This window comes from Ochotona curzoniae, unplaced genomic scaffold, assembly GCF_017591425.1.
Source record: "Ochotona curzoniae isolate NIBS_2020 unplaced genomic scaffold, NIBS_Ocur_1.0 contig_2754, whole genome shotgun sequence".
In the NCBI taxonomy this organism is placed as follows: domain Eukaryota; kingdom Metazoa; phylum Chordata; class Mammalia; order Lagomorpha; family Ochotonidae; genus Ochotona; species Ochotona curzoniae.
In genome coordinates this window covers 32,972,755-32,996,537 of record NW_024465582.1, presented here as the reverse complement: position 1 = coordinate 32,996,537, position 23,783 = coordinate 32,972,755, and the positions used below count along the sequence as shown (strand labels likewise).

General features: G+C 37.2%; 1 protein-coding gene across 2 annotated transcripts in view; it reads left to right on the top strand.

The window, feature by feature from the left end:
- The window catches only part of ADAMTS6 (ADAM metallopeptidase with thrombospondin type 1 motif 6), a 257,026-nt gene that overhangs the window by 145,608 nt on the left and 87,635 nt on the right, over positions 1-23,783 (top strand). For both annotated transcript variants that reach the window (XM_040977601.1, XM_040977602.1), the window contains 3 exons: positions 6,261-6,368; positions 16,368-16,513; positions 18,569-18,632. In XM_040977601.1, coding sequence (XP_040833535.1) covers positions 6,261-6,368; positions 16,368-16,513; positions 18,569-18,632 — 318 coding nt within the window. The remainder of the gene's footprint in view (positions 1-6,260; positions 6,369-16,367; positions 16,514-18,568; positions 18,633-23,783) is intronic.

The following is a 23,783-nucleotide window of genomic DNA, read 5'->3' as shown; positions in this document are numbered from 1 at the left end:
TCATCTCTCTCTTTCTGCCCTTAAGACGAAAAGTAAATAAATAGATTCAAGCCTCAAAAAATGGAAATTTTGTATATGTCATGCCTTTCTTAATTTATGAGAAATTTTCTTCATGAAATTTATCCATTATTCCATAGACTTAACACATAAATGAATAGTAGTATGCTGTATATTATTATAGCTTATTTTAAAGCAGAACTGAATGACATACCAATATATCATATATTCTGAGCCACGAATAAGGAAACATATTCTGACACAAAGTGAAACCAAATATTTTTTTGATGGAAGTCAAGACCTTCCCCGCAAGCTGACTTAAATTTGCACGTGTGTAGCTGTGCACACGTGAATTAAGTGTAATTTCTGTGGGGAAACAGATTCTACCTGATTTTGAGGATTTTTTTAAATTTAATTTTTAAAGATTGATTCATCTATTTGGAAACACAGTGTTCCTCCATCCTCTAGCTCATTTCCAGAATGGCCTCAATCCAGCAGTGGGCCAGGCCAGTCACTCCCATGTGGGTGTCAGAGACCCAAGTTTTAGGCCATGTGCAAGCCATCATCTGCAGCTTTCCCAGGCCCATTAGCAGGTGGCAGGGACCGTAACAGCATCCATACAGAATGCCAGCACCATTGGCAATTGGCTAATAATGCTGCTTCCTAGTGTAGGTCCCTTTCGTGGATATTTGTATAATGAGTAGCACAACATCTGTCATAATTATAGCAGCTCTGTAAATATTTGTTGAAAATGAGTGAGGAGAATTCTCTGGATGAGGTAAAGACCTTGATGCTGTGAAGAGCTGAGAAAAGTGCAGTGTTTTGTTTTGTTTGTTTGTTTTCTCAAGCACCGTATAAATGAGGTAGAACAGACTGCAACTCATTGGCATGCTAAGAATTTCATATTTCTTTATTAAAGGTAATGAGAAACTATTAAATGATTTTGGGTGAATGAAATCATTACAGCTTATTGATATGCAGAAAAACACGATTTCTAAGGAACATTAAATCTTAGGAAACAAAGTTCTGTAACCTAGAAAAACAGTATTTGAAAATTAAAATTTTGTAAAATGATGGAAGCCCTTCTCTTCCTTTTTCTCCTCCCCTAACACATCCTACAAATATCACTCCATTGCAGCATGCCCTCGTTTTCCTACATAATTATGTTTTTTTTTTAAGTAGTGGAAAGTGCTGTACTACAACTCAGATTAATGGCATAGAAATTAAAGTTGTATGAGTTCTATAATTTTGCTTGTGTTTTTCTTTATTTATTTTTGGTTTTTGTTCTACTTTTTTTTTTTTACTACTTTTGTAATTTTGACTTTTTGGTAGAAAAATCCCAGTGTGTTACAGTAGAAATTTGAAAGGACATCTAAAAGTGTGACATAACTTTGCAAATTCTAAGACTTTAGTTTTGATTCCTTCCATGAGAAATGTATGATACTTACAGATCACCCAACTTGAATCTTCTAAATGCCTCAGTTCAATATTTAATAATAGAAAAAAGCTTCTGCAAATAATAAAGTACCATAAGTATTTCAAACTTTAAGAGATTTTTAGTATTTAATATAAGACATGAAAGATCTAAGGATATATATATGTATATATGTATATATGTATATATGTATATATGTATATATGTATATATGTATATATATGATTGAACTTATTGATTTATAATAGGAAAGATAGGCACATAGGCTAATCTTGTAAAATCTGCATTTTTAACCACCTAAATAAATCTACCAGCAGGCCAATGTATTGTTAAGACTGTTAGATCAACAAAGAATTAAAATGCAAAATAGTAAAGATAGTTTTAAAATGCATTAATTACTAACTATGGTAATAATGTCATTAAGTTTTCTCCACCTGGAAGCTAACTTTTTGCAGTCAGGGTTGCTACTGGAGACAAGACAGTTGGGTGCCTGATCAAGGTATCCTTCCCTGGAGAATACTGAGTCAACACTTGCGCGTTTGATCTCTTAGATGTTACCTGTTGGTGTTTTCCTGCCGTGTCACTTTTGTTTCTTCTTTTTTTTTTCTCTTATCACTATCACTTAATGAAGATTCAAGTCATTATCTGTCATTAAGAATAATTCTTTCAAATAATTATATCCTGATTTATTCTAGTAGTATTTATAAAGAGACTGTTAAGTACACACACAATTTTTTAAGAAGCTGCAGTTAACTAGGGAGACAGTAGTGCTGAAGTGCTGAGAAGCATAAACCCATTATGATGGGGAAATTCAAGGAGAAAACTAAACAGCCTCGTTTTGGCCTCAGAATGATTCTCAGATGTTAAAACTGTGATTTGGTCATTGGTAACACATTACTCTCCTGCCCACCGAAAGCATGTGAAGATCCAAGGTCGTCTTAAGTCTTACAGTTCAGATGCTGTAGATTAGATAGTCCGAAGAATTCCATGTTATGAAGTGTTGCATTGAGAGAAATCATAGAATCACTTTTCTAGAAGATGTCAAGGCAGTAGAAATATTCTGCTGTATTGTCTGGGATGCTCGTAGGGAATGAAAGATTTGGAAATATTTTAGCACCTCAATATTCTTCTGGAGTTCAAACAGATATTTGTATCTAGAACATGCTTAGCAAAAAGCATATTTCATTTTAATTTTCTTAAATCCTAAGCCAAAATAGTAGATACAAATCACCCATATCCTTAAAGATGATTATTTTTTAACCCTGAGTTTACTTTGTAGATATTTTTCTTCTTCTTTTTAGCATTTAATCATTTTTAATTCCCTTAAGTTGATAATTATCTAACCTAAATTTCTAGACTAGATTTTTTTCTTTTTTTGCCTTTTTAAAATCTCTTCCATTTAAATTACCACGTAACAAGGTTGAACTGTTTAAGGCAGAAGTGACAGTGCACATATTCTCTTTCTTCCAATGACCTGTAAACTGCTTCTGGGCCACAGGGTCACCAGATGTGGGTTTCATGTGGTAAGTGACCTTCTAACCACCACGCTCTTTCCTGACCTTCCTTCCCATCGGGATGCTTGATTGTGCACAGCTGCTGAAAGATGTTGCTGATAGCGCAGTAAGGACAAAGAGGATGTTTCATACTCAGAATCGAGGACCAAGATTGCAGAGGTGTTCAGGTTTTCCCAGGGCAGATAATTTGTCAATATTTCTTTCATTGGTTCTCAGCAAACATCTTGTAATAGATATACCACTTTCTTTTTAAAGCATTTCTTTATTTACTAATTCTATTATAAAATTACCTTTTGCTTTTCAGGTCCTTTTCCCTTTGTGTCAGCTGCTAATGTTGATTTTCCTAGGGAAATCAAAGATTTTCTCACTTTTTAGTTTGCTTTTGCATAATTACTTGAAAAACATTGAAATGTTATGAAGGATAATTTTTATTTCTTTTTTTATATGGAAAGGCTCTATATAAGTTGGTCAATTATCTATTCTACACAATGGAGCCCGGTGACAAAATTCAGTTCTGATATGTTTAAGAGAATTAGGAAAGTAGCTTAGTTGTGTGGCGAGTCTTGGGCATTGATCTCAGATCAAGCTGATTCAAATTTAGATCTAGATAGAATTGAATCAAATTGCTACATTTTTCTGCATATAAGGTTTCTCACACTTTCTAAGATTGCCCTGATTAAATGAAATGCAGGATGCTTAGCACAGTAATCGACAGTTAACCCTGAAAAGTATTATTTCTTTTCTTCTCTCTCATAGCATCCTTTTCTCGTCACATAATATTGTGCAGTATTTCCGGTGATGCATTTAGTTTATCATTGCTCAGCTCTGATATTTGAAGACTCCTATATGCTGAAATGAAATATTCTCCCCATCATTTTTACCTACTAAACTGCCTTTTCATTTAGGCTGATGTGCATATTTTTTTCCCCTAATGGTAAAGTCAATACCATTGGCTTTTTAGAGATTTGTTTATTTATTTGAAAGAGTTGCAGAGAGAGAGATTCCATCTGCTGGTTCATTCCCAAACTGGTCTTAGTAGAGCTGGGCCAGGCCAAATCCTGGAGCTGGAATCTTCTCTCAAGTGGATGCAGAGACCCAAGCACCTGAGCAGTCCTCCACTGCTTTCACAGGCACACCAGCTGGGAGCTGGATCAGAAGTGAAACAGCCGGGACTGTAGTCAGCACCCAGATGGGATGCTGACACACAGGCTACCCAGCCAATGTCTCAGTGCCAGCCCCAGTAACATGGACTCTCCAAAGTCAAAGAAAAGAGTTTCAACTTCAAAAGCTTGAGAAACCATAACCACCATCATTCTTTCAAGTACAAAACCAAAGATGCTAGATAAACTCACACTAGCAAATATATTAGTTCATCTAACTACAACACATATTTCTGTGACTGAGACATGAACAGCTGACAACTTGAGGAATGATTCCATAGTTTTGTTTTTCCTGTATTATTATTTCATAGTAGATTGGTGAGTTGAAATGGTCAGGAGAGCATTATCACAATTAAAGAGACCGTCTACCACAGCACATAGAAGCTCTTGTAAAAAGACTGAAAGTGCTACACAAAGTCCTTTGTTTCTGGCATTCCAAGAATTAACCAGTTGATAGGAAATTTCTCTCTCTTTGTCTCTCAAATGAAGTCAATCAATGTAAAAAAAAAAAAAAAACAAATCTGGGCAGTGGATAGTTCACAAATGTTTAGATTTTTGCATTTTAAAACTTGGCAGACCAATAAAAGGATGCCAACCTTCTAATTTTGCCAAGGGGAAAAAAAAAACAGGTTCCCGTTAACACACCAACCCTGCCATCAAGAATTTTTTTAAAGTCTATAAAAATGAAAAAATTAGGATATGCTGATAACCTATTAAAACAGAAAGTTTAATTTTATGAGAAAAACCTGACCAAATTAATATCACAGAGCAGTTTCAGTCTGTGACATGCAGACTCATGCTGGTCATCTGACTATACCTTCACTTCTTCAGGGAAGTTACTATGAATTGTGAATGATAGCTTGGAATATTATTTTTTATAATGCATAATTCCTTCAGCACAGTAGATTTTAACTAAATATTCTTAAATAAATATGAGAAATACTACCACCTATGTGCATTGTCAGGCAATTCTCCTAATTAGTTATAAGCTAAGCCCATGAAATTAGACATTCATTTCAAATCTTCAGTGTCATGTAGCAGAAATGTCTGCGACGTGCCAGGTAAGTGAAAGGCACTTTGTATTATTGTCATATCCCTTTGCTATGTGGAGTTTACAAGAACATTTTGGCTGCTTTCACTGGTTACGAAGCGTTCAATCTACATGCAGATGAATAATGAATAATCCTTTCCTTTTTAAACATTTTAAAATTTATTTACCTTCAATTTTATCTGGAAGAGCAAAGAGACAGGCATCCTAGCCTTGTTTAATATATGGAGAATGTTTATTATCTATGAAGTTTGTCAGTGTTTACATAGACTTGAGTTAGTCTGCAGCAGCCGGACTGAAGCCCAGGAACCCACAACTCAAATCTGGACATCCACACATGGGTGGCAGGGACACAGCTACGTAAGCCATCCGCTGCTGCCTCCTATGGTGTCTGTCAGCAGAAAGCTGGAAGGGAAGTGGAGGAGATGGGGCTTGAACTGACCTAGCTCTATGATGTTGTGCCTGAGGCCATACACAGGTAGCGGTAGCAGTCAGTATTCTGTTTTAAAATATATATATATATTCTGTTCCACTGAGCAAACAAGTATTAGATCATGTGGTCACCCCGCCCCCAAGTCATTGTTCAGAATATATGGTCTGTTGCTAAGTGCTGGGGTAAGATAATGGAAATTCATAATCAACAAGGCAAGATAGCTTCAAACAGCATTAATTGGTAGGTTTATGCTGTTGAATATTCTTGCCTGAGATAAACATGTATTTCCTTTTTTGCATGTTCATTTTTCCCTACTCTTCTACATTAATGAAATATCTGCGGAATATTATAAGATAAATCCTAATCAATTTTCAAAACTAAGATATACTTTGTCTACTAAGAGTTATGAAGACAATTGTTTAAATGGTTTTGAAAAGTGAGTGACTCACCTTTCATAAGGAATATCTTTTATTTATTTATAAAATATTACAAATTTTATTTATAAAATTTATCTTTATTTATTTATAAAATATCCACATTTTTCATCTCTGATGCTTCCACAGTGATATGAGACCTGGAACATCATGCTAAATGACTCAGTGTACTTGATAGAAGCATTGGCCATGACTTTGGTATGTAATTCTGATCAACTTGCTTTTGCCTTCTTTCCTAGGAAGTGTGTAGAGAGCTCTGGTGCCTGAGCAAAAGCAATCGCTGTGTTACCAATAGTATCCCAGCAGCTGAGGGGACGCTGTGTCAAACTGGGAACATTGAAAAAGGGGTAAGCTCAAATGATTTACTAGCTGTTTGACTTAGAGGCTGAACTGATACAATTTCTGGTGCTAATATTTAAACACTAGGAAATTTTGTTCATTAGTTTGTATGCCGTTAAAAACAGTAAACTCCTAGCACAGTAGATTGTCATATCTTGTTCTCTATAAATACACATTGTTTAGGAAATTGCAGCAATTGTATTCTAGACTAGTTGAGTTGCAGCTTTTTGTTGATACATGTATAAGTTAATATTTGTACAATAAAAAAGTCAGCAACAATTTTGTATTAAATGATCTAGTTTTCTTCTGGTTAGTGATCCCTAGGAAAATTATGTGACCCAAAATAAATTTTTAAATTATAGTATGAGAGAAAGGACTAGTAGTGAAAAAATAAACAATGTAATGACCATAGAAATTGGAGATAAGTAACTTTAGTTTCATCAGTCTAGTTTTCAAAAATATCACTGTCGAGAATTTTCCAAATAGTTGGAAGGAATTGTGTGCTACTCCTAAAATTCTCTATAAATTGCTATATGTGTAAATTCTATGATTTATTATTATAGACTAAATTTATAATAGTAACTAGTGTCATCATTTTTTCTCAGTTCTGACTTCTTCCATGTTAGCTGGGCAAGTTTCAACAAGGATTATTGCTGAATTTCAGCTTGCAATCTGATGTTTAAATAGAAGGAATGAAAGCTTTTGGGCAACTGTCACAGTTTATTAATCCTTGCTGACGGCTTCATTCAGGACCCATGACCTAGAGCCATGGTGATGGCTTTTCCATGCTGAGTTTGGAAATGTTGGTAAATTATGTTAAATATATGAATTGATAGGGTCATTTAAAAGGATCAAGGATCCCCCCCCCCAGTTTTTGTAAGTAGCCAATAGAAACACAACACTATCAAGAAATTCCTTTTTTAATTTTTACCAAAGTGATAGAAAATGTTAGGAAACACATTGTTGAAACAACTGTTTAGGTTTATTTTAGAACCAACCATTCTTGACAAATACCATTTTATGTTCGATCTATTAACTAGAAGAATGACACCTACACATGAGTAGGAGAGCGTCGGACTCGCAAATGTCATATCTTGCAGTGTTTGTGCATACATGAGATAAAGATAGCACATTACTTGAAACTTTAGCTTTGAAGGCTGCTTAAAGAAAACTCTCAGGTAATAGCAAAGTAAATTGAATTGAATTTAGATCTTGAGAGAGTAAAAGAGACATAATTACTAACATAGATAAGGATAAGCACAGTAAAGGGAAAGTGAATAAAATGAAGTTAAAGTATTTCTAAAGACTCAGTTATTGATATTGGTTAATAGTTGCCAACTCCTTGTTCAAATGAATTCTAAAGAGTTCTGCTATACACATTTGACAACATGGAAATACTCTCGTTATTGATGGAGCCCTTTGCAAGCCCCTTACCCTGTCTTTGAAACTTTGCTGGCTTCTGACATACTTCCAAGGAACAGCTTGGGCTGCTTGAAAAACTTTTTTAAGAACCTTAAAGTCTAGCAAAACTTGTGTGTCATTTATATAAGAGTATGTTGTCATATGGTTTATGTATTGCCACCATTTAGAACTGATCTGTACAGCAAATCTTAATAATTCTTTCAAAAACATGGAACACCCTCAAAAAAAATCCCCATTATTGACTTTGGATTTTTGAAGAAGCTGTTAGAGAACCTAATCAACAGTCATTCTTAAGAGAAACAAAAGAACTAGACATGCATGCTAAATATTTACTAAATTATCTTTTATTTATATTTCTTAAATTGAGTTATCCTGTTCTCTCCTGCATGATTTTATAATTTGTTTAATTTGTTGATAGTTGTCTCTTTTTTTTCTTTAAGAGGGCAGGAAGCATGTTTATTGTTGCTAAAGGTACATTTTGCCCTTAAGGCAATTTAACCAGATCCAGAATTTTGATTCAAAGCAAAACAGCCATGCAAGGAGCTTGTGTCAAAATTAAAGTGGAATTTTCAATTGAAAAAAGTTTGTGTGGTTAGTCTGTAAACTTGCCATCTAAAAATAGTTGACATTCTCAGTAACAATGATGATGATGACTGAATATTTTGTAAGAACTTACACTTTGCCAGGCACATATTACTAGGTACTTTACAACCATTCTTCTGTTTAATATCAATAAAAAAAAATCCTATGATGTGGGAACTGTTTTAACTCCATTTTACAAATGGGAAAGATAAGACTTAAGAGCCTATGATTACCCAGCAGTTTATTAGCGTAACTGAAATTCTAGCCCAGGTCTTTCTAATTTCCAGAGTTGAAATCTTTGCCCTTGTATACTGACTTTAATTTTACCTTGTCTTCAGTTGAAAAAATTTACAAAGAAAAAAAAATTATTTTTTCATTGTTGCGGGGATTAAGAGCGTCACTGAGCACAAGATGGGTGGTGCTCATGTATCTTACCCATGAACACTAAGCGAATTTGATATTTCCATACCTGTAGCAGTATCTAAGCAAAGGAATCACAAAAGGGCAACAGCGGGGACAGGACATGGAGCTAAGAATTTGAATTTCCATAATGGTAGAAAATTGATTTCTATGTATTTTTTAAGAGCTATATTATTTTGCTTTTAGTATGGTTTATGTAATAGAGAGATGCACGCCATGAGGGCCTCCAATTATGCATGTATTTCAGAGAGATGTTGTGAGAATGAAATGAGATAATATCTAGGATGTATACTAGATGTTATTCATTATGACTTTTCATCTTTACTGGTCCACCTTAATTGATGGTAGGCAGAGCTTCCCATGGCTACATTGGGAACAGCACAGAACAGGCTACAAGCACAGGTTTGTGTGTCTCAGGGATATGAAGGCTATGCACACAACTCCTGATCCTAACTAAGAAGTTCAAAGTTGCTCTCCCTAGAAGCAGTAAGAACCGACACACTGCCTCCCCAAAGCTGCACAAAGTGTTTTTTTGGTTTTTTTTTTTTTTAAGAAATCTTTTTTTTAAAATGGGAGGGTGGACATATCACTCAAGTGATAGTGTAGACATATCCAGAGGATTGGATCCATGATGATCTCGTCCAATTCTGGCTGCATATGATACGGGATCCCTGCCCTGGGGCGCAGTTCCACAAATGTTCCATGTAAGTATGGGACTGCCCTGGGGCGCAGTTCCACAAATGTTCCATGTAAGTATGGGAACTGTTCCATGTACATTTAACAGATGGAATAAGAAATACAGCCAAAAAATTAAAAACTGATCTTTGCGTGAGTCCTGGGGGGTCTGCCATTGCTATTACAGCCATTGGATGTTTGCCTGAATAAGCCATTCAAGGACTGAATAAGAACCATATGGTCTGAGTGGATGTGCTCAGGAACAGTAGCGTTAAGCAAAGGAGGAAATTTGATGAGTCTAGATGGTGCGCTGGTCCTGTGTCCATGGGTCAGTTGCCTACAAATCACTCAGTGTGACTTTCAGCCAGTGAACTCTCCTCAGATACAGCATCCCACAAGCGGTCCTCTGGATGGGAACCAGAAGGACGCCATGCTGGAGGAGATGGTAAATAGGGATTTAGAATGTAAAAACGCGGTTCCTTTGCAGTGTTAGCTTTGTAACCAAACAGGATATTAAGGATAATCAAGACCCAATTTTTCTAATCCTTGTTGGTGACCACAAACAACGCTTCCACACTTGATTTATTGCCAAAAGATTGATTTAATGATTCTGTAAGATCCATTTAGAGATACAGCCCACCATTTGGGATTACATATAAGTGACATTGATCCCTAATATTTTTGCATCGGAAATATAGGCCTGGATTAGAAAAGGGTTATTCAGTAGGGGAAATAGGGAGGTGGGAAGGGAGGATGGGAAATCCCAGACCCTATGGACCTGTATCATGGAATAATGTAATAAATAAAAGTTCTTAAAAAGAAAAAAAAATGAATAGGATTATTTTGTGCCCTTCTGAAGCACTGGGTAAATAATGGAACATTTGCCACCTTAGCTTTTAATTCATTTAGACTAAAATATGGTACGTTTTGACTGAGTCCCAAACTATAACCATAGAAATGAAGGAAAGAAATTGTTCTTCCAGTTGCTTTAAAACTTTAAATAGAATGGAATGACAAGTTCTGATTTAGAGTTTGGACTAAAATATGACTTTAGCATTCCCACACCTGCGCAAAACAATGATAAGGTTTTCAATGGCATTCTGCTCCAACCCTCAGCTATTCTGATTTGGGAAGAATGCTGTATTTTAAATCATCAATGTCACTTCCTTTAATATCTTTGGATTTCCTTAGCTGTTTCTTATTCCAAATGCTGGCATGACCCAGTGCTGTCTCTAACAAGATGCAATCATAATAGCATCCTAAAGTGACCTTATTAAAGAAGAAAAAAATTACTTGAAAATGTGTATACTCATTGCTCACTGAAATTTTCCTCTGTGAAGTTCTGATACATTATCAAATAGATTGATTTACAGTTGATTTGCTGATATATAATAATGTAAATCATAAATTAAGAAGGCTGGTGCAATAGCCTTGTGGCTAAATCCTCACCTTGCATGCACCAGGATCCCATATGGGCACTAGTTCATGTCCTGGATGCCCCACTTCCCATCCAGCTCCCTGTTTGTGACCTGGGAAAGCAATAGAAAATGGTCCAAATCCTTGGGACCCTGGACCCCCGTGGGAGACCCGGAAGAGGCTTCTGGTTCCTGGCTTCAGATCAACTCAGTGCCGACTGTTGTACCTACTTAGGGAATGAACCAGTGGATGGAAGACTTTTCTGTTTCTTCTCCCTGTAAATCTGCCTTTCCAATAAAAATGAGCTACTCTTTAAAAATATAATAAATTAAGTAGTCTAATAGTAATACATATTCTCTAGTAATGAATAATATTTCATAAAAAGGCTCTAAAAGCCTCTTAGGAACATGCCTTCTTTAGACATAGTGTTTAAACATTAATTTAAGGAGAGTGTGGTAAATGAGTATTCCAGCAGCCAAAGCCAGGAGACTAGAATTCCATCTGAGTTTTCCACATAGGTAATTGGATCCTAGCCTCATAGGCCAGATTCTGGGCCAGGTACGTTAGCAGGAAGCTAGATCTGAGGTGGAGAAGCTGGGGCTCAAACTGGCACCTATGTGGGAAACCAGCATTGTAAGCAGCTGCTTAACTCACCATATCAATGACCCAGCCATAATTTCTTTTCTTGAACTTATATACCATATTAAGGTTTTCACTACCAAAGGAGAGAAGTGGCAAGAATTCCCAAACGGTCCTTTCCCAAAAGAAACAAAATACAGAAGAACATTTCAACTACATATTAAAATCAAACAAGTTGTTTGATAGAATTTTCACTTCTTGGAAAGACGTGCCTGCACAAACCTAATTTTTTTTTTAAAGATTTATTTTATTTTTATTGGAAAAATAAAATAGATATACAGAGAGGAGAGACAGAGAGGAAGATCTTCCATCTGATGATTCACTCCCCAAGTGAGCGCAATGGCCGATGCTATGCCGATCCAAAGCCAGGAACCTCTTCCGGGTCTCTCACGCGGGTGCAGGGTCCCAAAGCTTTGGGTTATGGCTGCTTTCCCAGGCCACAAGCAGGGAGCTGGATGGGAAGTGGGGCTGCCAGGATTAGAACCGGCACCCATATGGGATCCCAGGCATGCAAGGCGAGGACCTTAACGACTGCGCCATCGCGCTGGGCCCACAGACCTAATTTTTAAAGTTGTACTAAACTATACTGAAACAAAAAACTAAAATTAATCCCCACTTTCTAGTTAAGGGAGACAAAAGAAAGCAAGCATGCTTTGGATCAAAGAGTGCTAAAATCAGAACTTAGATTTCTAACAAAGTTTGCTACACAGCTTGATGGCAACTTGTAAACTATTCAACTAAACTGTTAACTGGTATTACAATAGAGACTAGTTACTTTTCTACTGCTTTTCTTCTGATACATATTTTTTTAAACCCATTAATCTCTTAACTTTTATATAGTTACCTATTTTCTAACGATTTATTTTTTCCAAAGGCAGTGTAACAGAGAGAGAATGGGATAGAGAGAGAGAGAGAAAAAGTCTTCCATCCACTAGTTCACTCCTCAAATGCCCACAACAGCTAATTTCGCACCAGGCTGAAACAAGGAGACCAGAACTGCACTCAGATCTCCCAGATGAGTGTCAGGAACCTACGTGCTTACCGTCATCTGCGGTCTTCTGATGCGTTAGGAAGAAGCTGGCCAAGAAGTGCAAGCAGTACTTGATCCCAGTGACTCTGATGTTAGAGCTGACTTTCCCAGGAGGCAGTTTAAACCTTAGTACCAACCCTATAATTGTCTCTGATTGTATGATGTTATAGGTCCAAGGGAAGATATGTAACCAAGGGATTTATGCAGTCGTAGGTCTTCTAACAAAATATGCATAAAATTCTATTACCAGGTAGATATTAATGAGAATTAAGCAGTATTTTACAAACTTAACATTGTATTTCTCTTTGGCTTCTTTATCTGTAAAAGAATTTGATAACCTTCTAGAAACATGGTTGCCAGTGTTGCCTAAATATATTAGAACTTACATCTCTTGGTGTGATGTGGCCTTCTGAACCCCTGAGATTTTTTTTCTCTGCAAATCACATGTACCTAGAATGCTCTGAAATAACATATGACTGTAGAATTCTTTGCAATCTTTAGTATTAGTTTACATTTTATGCACTGAAATGTTAGTAATCTTTAATCTTTTGCAATTTGTCATCATACACTTTCAATTGATTTTTTTTTTCCTCACTGATTTTTGTACATTTTTGGATACATAGTCCCTTTTCTGCTAAGTGATTTTGGGCAAATCTACCTCTGGTTCTAGTTTCCTCATGTGAAAATATTAAGTGCTTAGACTGCATGAATTCTAAAGTCCCTTCAAGTTTTAAATTCAACTCTGATTATATGAATTCAAATTAAAATCAGATTTCAATGTCATGTGAAATTAATAATGCTAAATTTCTGTCTGAAAATAAATTTGAAGATTTCGGATTTTTAAACTGTCGATTTCCACAAATTGTAACCAAGAACCAAATATCAGTAATTACTAGCCAGAAATACACTACTTGATTGTTTCCATAGAAAAAGCAGTTCTAGATATAAATGTTCTTCTATACAGATTCTTCTAGCAATTGAAAGACGAAATGACATTATTTGGCCTGATATGACATTTTTAAAAATAGGATTTATTTTACTTATGTGAAGCACAGAGTTATACAGAGTAGAATAAAAGAGACAGAGGGAGAACAATCTTCCCTTCCATTTCACTCCCAAATGAGCACAATATCTGGGGTTGTGCTGGGCCAAAGCCAGGAACCAGTTTCCTCTGGGTAACTATGTGGGTGTTAAGGGCCTAAGCACTTGGACCACCTTCTGCTGCTTTCCCAGGCACATTGGCAGGAAGCTGGATTGGAAGTGAAGCAGCCAGTACACCAGTTAACACTCATATGGGATGCTGGTACTACAGGTGGCCTCAGCTTGCTGTGCCACAATGCAGGCCTTAGGTGTTGCGATTTTTGTAGGTGAAAATCTAGCATAGTTGAAAATGACTTGACTTCAGGGCCAATGAGATAAAGCATACGGTGGCAGATGTGACATTGCCTCCCCTTCTTTCTTAGTAACCTGGGTACTAGGGTCTGTACTATGTTATTGGCTTATCCAATTGCCTCTTCAGTATTTTGGACAGGCACTTTTTTCCGCTTATGATAATTTTCGTTACCTGTAACTCATGATCTTACAACATTCAATGCTTGGGATCAAAATGTTCTTCCTTCTAGGCAACCATATTTTGACTTTCTTTTGACTAATAATTGCTCAATACTTCCCTGAAAAGTCCTTTATGATTTCACAAATACAAAAGCATTCACTGAGTGCCAATTTGTATACCAATTAACAGGGAAACAAATGTGTCTTGACAGTGTTTATCTGCCAGTTCTCCAGTTCCTTCCTGTAGTAAGCAAAACAAGACGTAACAATTCTATATATATATAAAAATCCAATGATGCATTCAGTCAATAAATTTTGTGCATGCCAAGTTTATTCTAGGCATTCATCATTTCCCACAAAACACTCTAATGAGGGAGACGTTTCCTATCTCCTCTACGGAAATAATCTTACCCTAATCCATAGCCACTAGCCATATGTGGCAGCCTAATCCTTGAAGTGTGGCGAGGGGCTCTGAGAAACTGAAAATTTCCTTTTAATTAATGTAAATTTAAATAGTCACCGGTGGCTCTCTAGTCTTGTATATTCTAAGGAGGGGATAACAAACGAATCATCTGAAGAAGTTTTAAGAGGGAACTAAAAGAGGCAGATTTAAGCCTTATTGCAACTGAGAGTGGAGCAGGAGGGCAAGAAAGGGATGGTAAGACAACATCAGGGTATGGGAGGGTGGTCAAAGGACACTTGGTCTAACACCGAAGGGTAACCCGAAGGATTGGGGATAGTGCAGTTCAAGAAGGCATCACATACAAATACCCAGGGGAGGGAACCAAAGTTCAAGGGAACCCAAAGTTCAAGGGAAAATGCATACTGTAAAAAAAAAAAAAAACTATGCATCAATTTCAAACATCTTTGGCACCAAATAAACTTCTTAAATCATTTTCTACAAATTTTCTGAGCCACCCTGATATTGAATCTTTTCCTCAGAAAAAAAAAAAAAATTAGTGTGTCTGGAGCAATCTGTTTTAGGGGAGAGAATGAGATGTGCAAAAAGCAGAGCTAGACCGCTAAGCCCACTGTTGAGCAAAATCAAGAGTATAGTATCACTGACGTCTTCTAACCAACAGGTGACTTGATGCCATGTCATGTTTTTGTAAAAGATGTCACTGAAGGCTCTCTGGAAAACAAATCCTAGAGGAAAAGGATAGTGACAGAGTGACCATGTAAGAAACTACTTCATTTACCAGTTTGATTCAGGGTGCTAGCAGTGAGGAAGGTAGAGTGAAGGAATAGTAGATGTATCTCGGAGGTAGAATCAATAAAGTCTGGTGATAGATCAGTTTCGCAGGCCAATTAGTTTCTAAACAGCACCTGTCCTCATCCCTCCACATTTTAATGTAAGGTTCAATTCGTTTAATAACCTTACCGTTGCTTAGCTCAAATAAGTATGTTCCCCGTTGTTACCCATATACACATGATGGTTTGTCAAACTTTGATAATTCGGGGGTGGGGGGAGGAAAAAGGGCAATAACAGATACCTGCAAATGTCTGGTGAAAGAGAAAGAGTTTCATTTTGCCCTCTTCTGCAAATAAGATTTATTGTGCTAGAGTTACGAGTTGATTATGCGATGTCTGTGTCTCAATAATTTATTCCTGGCTTTCTGCGTAGGTGCAGTACGTGTGGTTTATTGCAGAGAGTAAAGGCAAGCAGAATTCCAGTACACATGTTCACGTAGCGACCATACTTATGGCTAGTCAGTATACATAAGGGTTTTTTTGTATCCAGTCCCTAGTGCCTTGGCATTACTTTTATTATGTCTGCAGTGCTCATGTGGATGAAATGCCACAACACATTCTTTAACTATTGTAGCTTCAACTAATCTTTTTCTTAAGAGCAATTACCATCATAAAAATTCCTTACTGTGGAACTTTCCATATTGCGTTATCATTTCATGAGTCTAATAATGGTGGAATATAAAAGAAAAAAATTTTTATGAAATACTCTAGAAAGAGTTGTAGGTCTGCAGATAGTTTCATGATTAAAAACACTAAAAGTCTGGAGAAGAAAAAAAAGCAAAGTCGGAGATTTTAGAGCTCCTGCTGCTTGGTAGAGATCTATAAATTACAGGTTAGCTAAAGAAAATTCGCAATCCACAAGCACCTTCACCAATGTCTAAACACAATTAAGGAAGATTTGTGTTATCTATTGTGTAAACGCAAATGCCTATAATTGGTCATTATGTGACCTTTATGTATTTGTACCCTGATAGCTCTATCTGCTAAAAGCTAATTCTGTGTTTTTTGTGAAATCTTGCAGTGGTGTTATCAGGGAGATTGTGTTCCTTTTGGCACTTGGCCCCAGAGCATAGATGGGGGCTGGGGTCCCTGGTCACTGTGGGGAGAGTGCAGCAGGACCTGCGGGGGAGGCGTCTCCTCGGCCCTGAGACACTGTGACAGTCCAGCGTAAGTAGCTAAAGTAAGCCGGAGCCAACAAAAAGACACAGTTGGAAATGATTCAAAGCTGTGGTTTCACATGTTATCTGTAAAAACGTTTCTCTGTTGAGCCAAATGCTTGTCTTTGGAGCAAGCAATAGGCACAGCAAAATGAAGAACTTTGGGAGACAATTTCTTTTTCTTCCTTTCTTCTTATTGTGTAACTAAAAATAAAAAAAGAAGAAAGAAAAGAAAAAGAAAACCATTGTGTATCTGTATCCCAGATAAGCCATACTTTTAATCTAGAATTAATCAGATAGATTTCCACCTCCAAAAACTACTGAATTATGGATGAATCCAGGTCTGGTTTTAGCTACATTACCATTATTCCCAGGAAACCTAAGGTCTTTTCACATGTCACATAAAATTATTACTGCTACATTAGTATTAAAAGGACCAATGAGAGCACTTCAAGGGTTGAAATGCCTTGATTCGCATCACAAATCACAATGAAAAGAATATTGCCCATGTGTTAAAATAGTTTCCATTCACATGCCCCCATTAATCATCTTCCGGAGCTGCCGCCACTTCTCTCCCCATGAGTGTTTTGTGCAGGTCAGACTGCTCCTCTCCCACTGCTCTTTCCTGCAGCCAGAGTTCTGGCCCAAGACCAGGCCCATCAGTATTCTCTGCCAGCTCTATTGCTTCCCTCCCTCTCATCAGTGCCCGTTACAGGTGGACTATTGCTCTGGTTATATTTTACTGTCCTCCCTCAGACTAAACGTCTCAGCTGCCACATGTTAAGTGCCCATTTTTGTCTAGAACTCCAATTGAGAGCATTCTTTCCCAGCTAATATTTTGATGCAGAATAATATTGTCTAATTTCTACCCTCTTTGCTACCCGGGCCTACCCAACGAGGTTAAAAGATGATACATTTTTATTTTTCTCGCATGTCTTATTTTGACTCAGGATTCCTTTCTTTGATTCTTCTCTCAAAATTATTCTCTTTTGGTCCTTCTTAAAGATTTTTTTTCTTTAGATTAGTTTGGTATTTTCATTCTCTCACTTTCTGTCAGTTACTCCCCTTCTGTTAAGTAGCACTTGCTGTTACCTGTCCATAGACCTGTCATGCTATTCCCATCCCCACTTCCCATTTCTCTCAAGCTGAGTCATTTTTCCCTTTCTTAGACCCAACATTCACTGGCATTAAAAATATAGCTTTACTTATCTCTTGGTAGCAGTGAGCCAAATTACAATTTGAATTTAACCCTTTTACAATAAGTGCAGAATATTTAACCTGAATTTAACTGCACGTTCATTAATACCAAAAGTATAAAACTTTATAATAAACAATATACTGAGATATTTAAAGAAATGACCTGGAATTCCTTTAAAAGATGAAATTGGTGTTTCTCCCCACCCCCACATTTAATACTACTACTAGTATGCCCAAATAATAGCAGATGCTTTTTCCTTATTTTATTTTATAAAGATTAACTTGGGTAAATTAAATATTTGATGTCTTCCTCTTTAATTTGAGGAATGTGAAGTTGTAAATTTATGTAATGCAAAGTCGTTAGAGTTTTGGAGCTGGCTTCATGTCATAGTTGAAATTAGTTGTGAATTTGTTTTATTATTGTTTATTTGAACTGAAGCTTATTTGCAGAGATATCTTTGCTTCTTGACTGGAAGAAACAAAATTTTCATTCCTACTGAGTAGATAGCATCAGATTATGGCTTTTATTGAATAACTTAAATGAATTTTCATTATAAATTGTTATTGTTAAACTGATGACTAAGTACTGTACTATGATAATAAGAAAAGCATTGATTTAATTACATTTTCTTAAGAGTAAAATATGACAATGAAGAATCTTGTGTATTATTCATAGTATATTGTCTTAACTTATTCATCTACTCAATCATTATTGCTAATGATCACAGCAGACTATTATTTTAATAATTAGTAAAATGTCAGTTGTAAATTTTTAACATAAGCTTTAATGTGTTTCTATCATACAATAAATATACTCTTTGAATGGAAGATGTATTATATTCACATATTAAACAAAATGTTTTTTCAGACCTTCAGGAGGTGGAAAATATTGCCTTGGGGAAAGGAAACGGTATCGCTCCTGTAACACAGATGTAAGTAAAAACCAAAAAAAAAAAAAAATATGCTGTGAAAAACTAGTTTACATTTTCCCTAGGGCAGGAAGTTTTTTCAAATTGCTAACTATTCGATCAGAAACCCATGTGTCTGAGGGTCCCATGAGTGTTTTGAACGAATGGAGTTGGTCACACCTTGTCTGTTCCATACAGGGTTAAGGGGGGAGTTCCAGCACTAAGAGCCAGCACACTCCTTCCTGACAGGCATCACAAGAGAGCCACACAGCCACACACGTCCTGTACTGCCCTACCCCACCATGCTGCCAATGTCATGGCCCCCATCTGTCTCGAGTCCCTAAGGACTAACCTGATCATCTCCTTTGCCCCGTGAAGAGAAGCTCCAGCCTGGTGCATTAACCCCCATCATCACTCATCCTATCCCACAGTAATGTGGGCGTCTGCTCCCCTGATCTATTTCCTACCTCTGACCTATTACTGAAGCTCTTTTACGAGGTACTCAGGAGGGCATGATCCATGATCAGCAAAACCCCTTCCCCTTTGTCTTGTTGCTTTAATGGACGCTAAGTCTCCTCTGTAGATACTTCTTTGAGGACTGGCTATCATTATCTTTTTATTCTTTCCATATCATGCTTCCTTACATCTATTTGATGTCATCAAAGAGTCGGCTCACTATTGCTCACTCCTATTCTGTGCAACCCTTTTCCTACCTTAATTCCTGATAACTTCAAAAACATGTAGATAATTATTCCAATATCCTCTGGAACTTTCCATCTGAAAAATAAGCTAATAAAAAAAGACCTACTAGATATTTTCTTTGCTCTCCTTTAAAACCAAGTTCCTTAGCAAAGTGGTCTCTATGTACTGAAACCATTTCCTCTATTCTCATTTTCCATCCCCTCACCCTAGTTTTACTCCTGTCGGGTTTTTGCCTCCGTGATTTTTTTTGAAATGCTCTTCTGAAGTCCTAGATGACCTCTGAGTAGCTAAATCCAGTGGTCACTTCTTCATCTTAATTGGCTTTCACCCAGCTTCCAGGACACAGCTTGGAGCTGGCTTGTTTGTTTCCCTGCTTACTCTCTGTTCTAGTTTCCTGTTTCCTTTTCTTTACTCTGATCTCTCCATGTTGCAGGAGCTAGGACTTCATTTTTTTCCCCTGCTCTAACATACTGATTTCCTTGATTACCTCATACAACTTCATTGCTTATGATACGATTTCTATGCCATTTGACCCTCATACTTGTGTCTTCAACTTAGGCTTCTTCCATAGATACCAGGCCCGTGTCTTCATCAGACTTTTCATAGACATCTAATGCTTGATGTCCAAAGCATGCCCATTAGTCTGTTACCACCAGTTTCTCCCTTGTCATCTCCTAGACTGTTTTATTTACTCCGCAGAGGGTAATCTCAGGACATCCTGCTGCAGATATGACTGCTCCTCACTACCGCTGCTACCACTTGGTATAAGTACCCTGCCTTTTGCTGCGGTGCCTCACTAGCCTCTTGGGAGGAGTTCCTGTTACTACTTCTGTCCTGTAGCAGCCTCAGTATAGGAAGAAGACTGGATCAGATTTTCTTTCACTCAAAGTTCTTCAGTGGCCCCTCATTTTACTTAAATGTGAAGACCTCTTACAAGGTTTATAAGTTCTGCACAGTTCATCACTTACCACACTAGAATATGACAGTAAGCAAATCAGGAAGAATTAAAAATATTGGTAAGAACAATTGAAGTGCTGAGCAGTGGAGAGATCTGGCTACAAGAGGCCTAACAAGGAGACAACTGAGGACCTACCTACCTTCACAAAGCCAAACAAACCAAAGAAGCAGTAGAGTAGGAAAACCAGAGTGAGAGAAATGGAAAATTAGACCATCTAAATATGAAATATATTTGAACTTAAACTAGGACAAGTAAGAATATTCTTCATGATGGTACATCTGGAGTGTGGTCATGGGAACACTTGCTAACTTTAAAAGCAGGTAATAGAATTCAAAGGATTTGGAAGTTAGTAAGTTTAGAGTGTCTTCTATGTAGATACAGAAGTCATTCTGGATAGTGTTAGAACCTAAGACTGTAAACCAGGTATTGAACTTGTTAGTAAGTGAAGAAAAGTGACTCAGATTCTAGGAACATACACTCTCTATAAGCATAGAAGTGAATACCTGCTGTGTTAGCACACTAATGAGAGGAGTTTCTCAAATGCACTTCTCCATTCCCAGCAATTCCATCATTATATCGTTTTGCAAGTAGGTGCACACTTGGACACTAGTAGACTGCATAAAATAAATAAATCATGAAAAACTGTAGAAAAGGAAAAAAAAATAAAAGTGGCAGATTTTTTTAGACTTCCTCTGCTGCTGTCACAAATTTCCTTCAACTTTTATTTGCTTGGAGACCAGATATGCACCTAAACCTTCGACATAACTGTTTTTGGAATAATCCTGATTTGTCCCTAAAACAAGTTTAGGATCAGCATTTCTGACAAAGATTTTTAAGCTAAATAAATACACACAGAAATCAATCAATAAATCTATTAAGTTCATTGGCAAGAAAGCGAGGAGTTATAAATACTGGGTATTTCATAGTTGGGTGTTCAGGGTTGTCTAATTTTCCTCTACACTAACAGAGCTAACAGTAGTAGTAGAAATAGCTGCTGCCAACGTTCATTGAGCAGTTACCTTATTGGACCTGTTCTTGTACGTACATTCTCTTCCTCACGCAAAGAAGTCCTCCTCCGCCTCTTTAGTAGAGTGTGGACGTAGGTGTGGACTGTCCATGTCCCTACAAAGAATGATAGTGATCACTAAGAGTCATTTCTGTTTTCCCAAACAATTGTTCATCCTGATGACTTAACATAACCATATACAATGCTGTAAGAGATTAAAACTTAATGTACATATTATAACCACTTTGAAGTACCAGTAACTGAAGATTATCAAGGTTAATACTTTCTTATAGGCATATTTATAGTGAATAAAAATATAGCTATCTTGAGGTCATATCAACGTCTAAAGATAACATAATCATAGTTTACACTGAAGGCAGAAACACATAGTAGGAACTTCTGTGACAGAGCCTGTGGACAAAATGAACAAAAACATTTTTATAAGTTTATATTATATTAAAAAATTCCTGATGGTTAATTGCTTTCTATGTGTCAAATTAATCTTCATTTTTTTTCCTTCTTATTCTATGTTATGTGTGACTTATATGTCTGCTTAATAATATGAGCAGGATAAAACTTCTGGTAAAGCACCTAATGTTTGATTTGGCTAGGATGGATAGTCGTATTATAACCGCAACTTAGCCATTCTTCTTTCTCTCTCTGCTATGCACCAAAACCATATTTAAAAAAATGTATAGAGTTGAAGTTTACCAGATCATCACAGTGTGTTCTAAAATTTAAGCTTGGAATGTGTAGTACTTACATGTGTTCTCAGTCAACTTTGCTAAGTGGCCATGCTATTCAGTATTTTATTTAATGTGTGGCTTAAGGTAATTAAACTGTTACTACCTAGGTTTTGGTATAAAGGGAAATTATAGCCTATCCTGGAAGGTGGGATTAGAGTGAAAAAGCAGGCATTTGCAAGTTAAGTTGGCTCGAGATTGAATCCTAACTGTGACGCTCATTACTGTTTGGCCTGGCACATCCCTGTGACAGGATGGAGGAGTCTGATTTCTTGTCTCCAAACTTGGAGATGAGATTTAGATAAGGTCAGCAGCGTCAGGAGACGGATTAGCAAAACTAAAATACCCATGGAGGAGGAGGGTGTGCAGGCAAACTTGAGAGTGAGCTGTGCCCCAGGAGGTTAGGGGGTCATTCCTTCATGTTGGTCTGGAGGCTTAGGGTGAGGTGTTTGGGGTGGAGTTGTCCAGGAAAGGGTGGAGATTTCCAGGAATTTGATGATTGCCCATTTTCTGACTTCTGAGGAAGTCTCAGATGTGTCATGGCATCCAGTACATAAGTGTCAGCTTCATCATTTCATTATAATGATATTAAAACAAGCTAGAGGTCATCACAAGGATGCCGTCAGCAACCATGTTGGATATTTTTGGCCAGTGACATTTCTGGGCGGCAGCTTTGCTACAATAGTGGTTTCCTGTTGCCAGCTGTTGGAGGCACCCCTGGGGCAGAATGTGGTGACATAGTTCTCCTTTTCTCTTCCCTGTCTCTTTATCTATACCATCACCTCAGTAAACTGCAGTTGACTCCTACATAGCGTGTGATTAAATCAGGTTTACAGTTATTGCAGAGTGAAAAGAAGTGAAACATGTGGAACATGTGATGCTATTTCTAGCCCTAACCCTTAATGTACACTCACAACACAGTATAACTATTGTTATCTACATTAATGATTCCTATGTTACATTGAATCTTCATACATAGCCTCATTAAATCTCTAATTTTTGTGAGGAGGAAGGATAAACTTGTAAAAATACTTTAAGTGTTTGTTTTATTTTATTTGGAAGGTGAAATTACAGTCAGAGAGAGGACAAGACAGAGATATCTTCCATCAGCTTGTTAACTCCTCAAATGACCTTGACAGCCAGGGCTGGGCCAGGTGAAAGTCAGGAGCCAAAAGCTTCATCCTGGTCTCCCATATGGGTTCAGTGGCCCAAACAGTTGAGCTACCTTCTGTTACTTTCTTAGATGCATTAACGAAGAGCAGGGTTGGAAGTGGAACAGCCAGAACTCAAGCTAAGGCTCAGTAATAGACTATTCCCATGGGAGGGTATCAAGTCTGATTGCTGGTACTGATAATAACAGGTACAGCCCTTGAGATGTATGGCAAAGCCAGCTTCTCTGAGAGTTTGGGTATCTTTGACATTTTCTTACTTGCAGGCAAATCTCAGCACTTAATCAGAATTAGCCAAGAACATTCTGAAACTGTGGGTCTTACTCTTAGGCAGAGGGGCCAGATAAATGCCAAACAGGTACACAATTTATCCATTAACTGATAGTATGCAGCTGTATTCTAAGACATAATTATAAAATAAACATATGGGGCCAGCATGTTGGCTCAACTGGATTAATCCTCTGGCTGCAAGTGCTGGCATCCCGTATGGGCACTGATTCATAGCACAGGTGCTCCATTTCTGATCCAGTTCCCTGCTTCTGGCCTGGTAAAGTAGTAGAGGAAGGCCTAAAGCCTTCGGATCTTGCACACATAGGA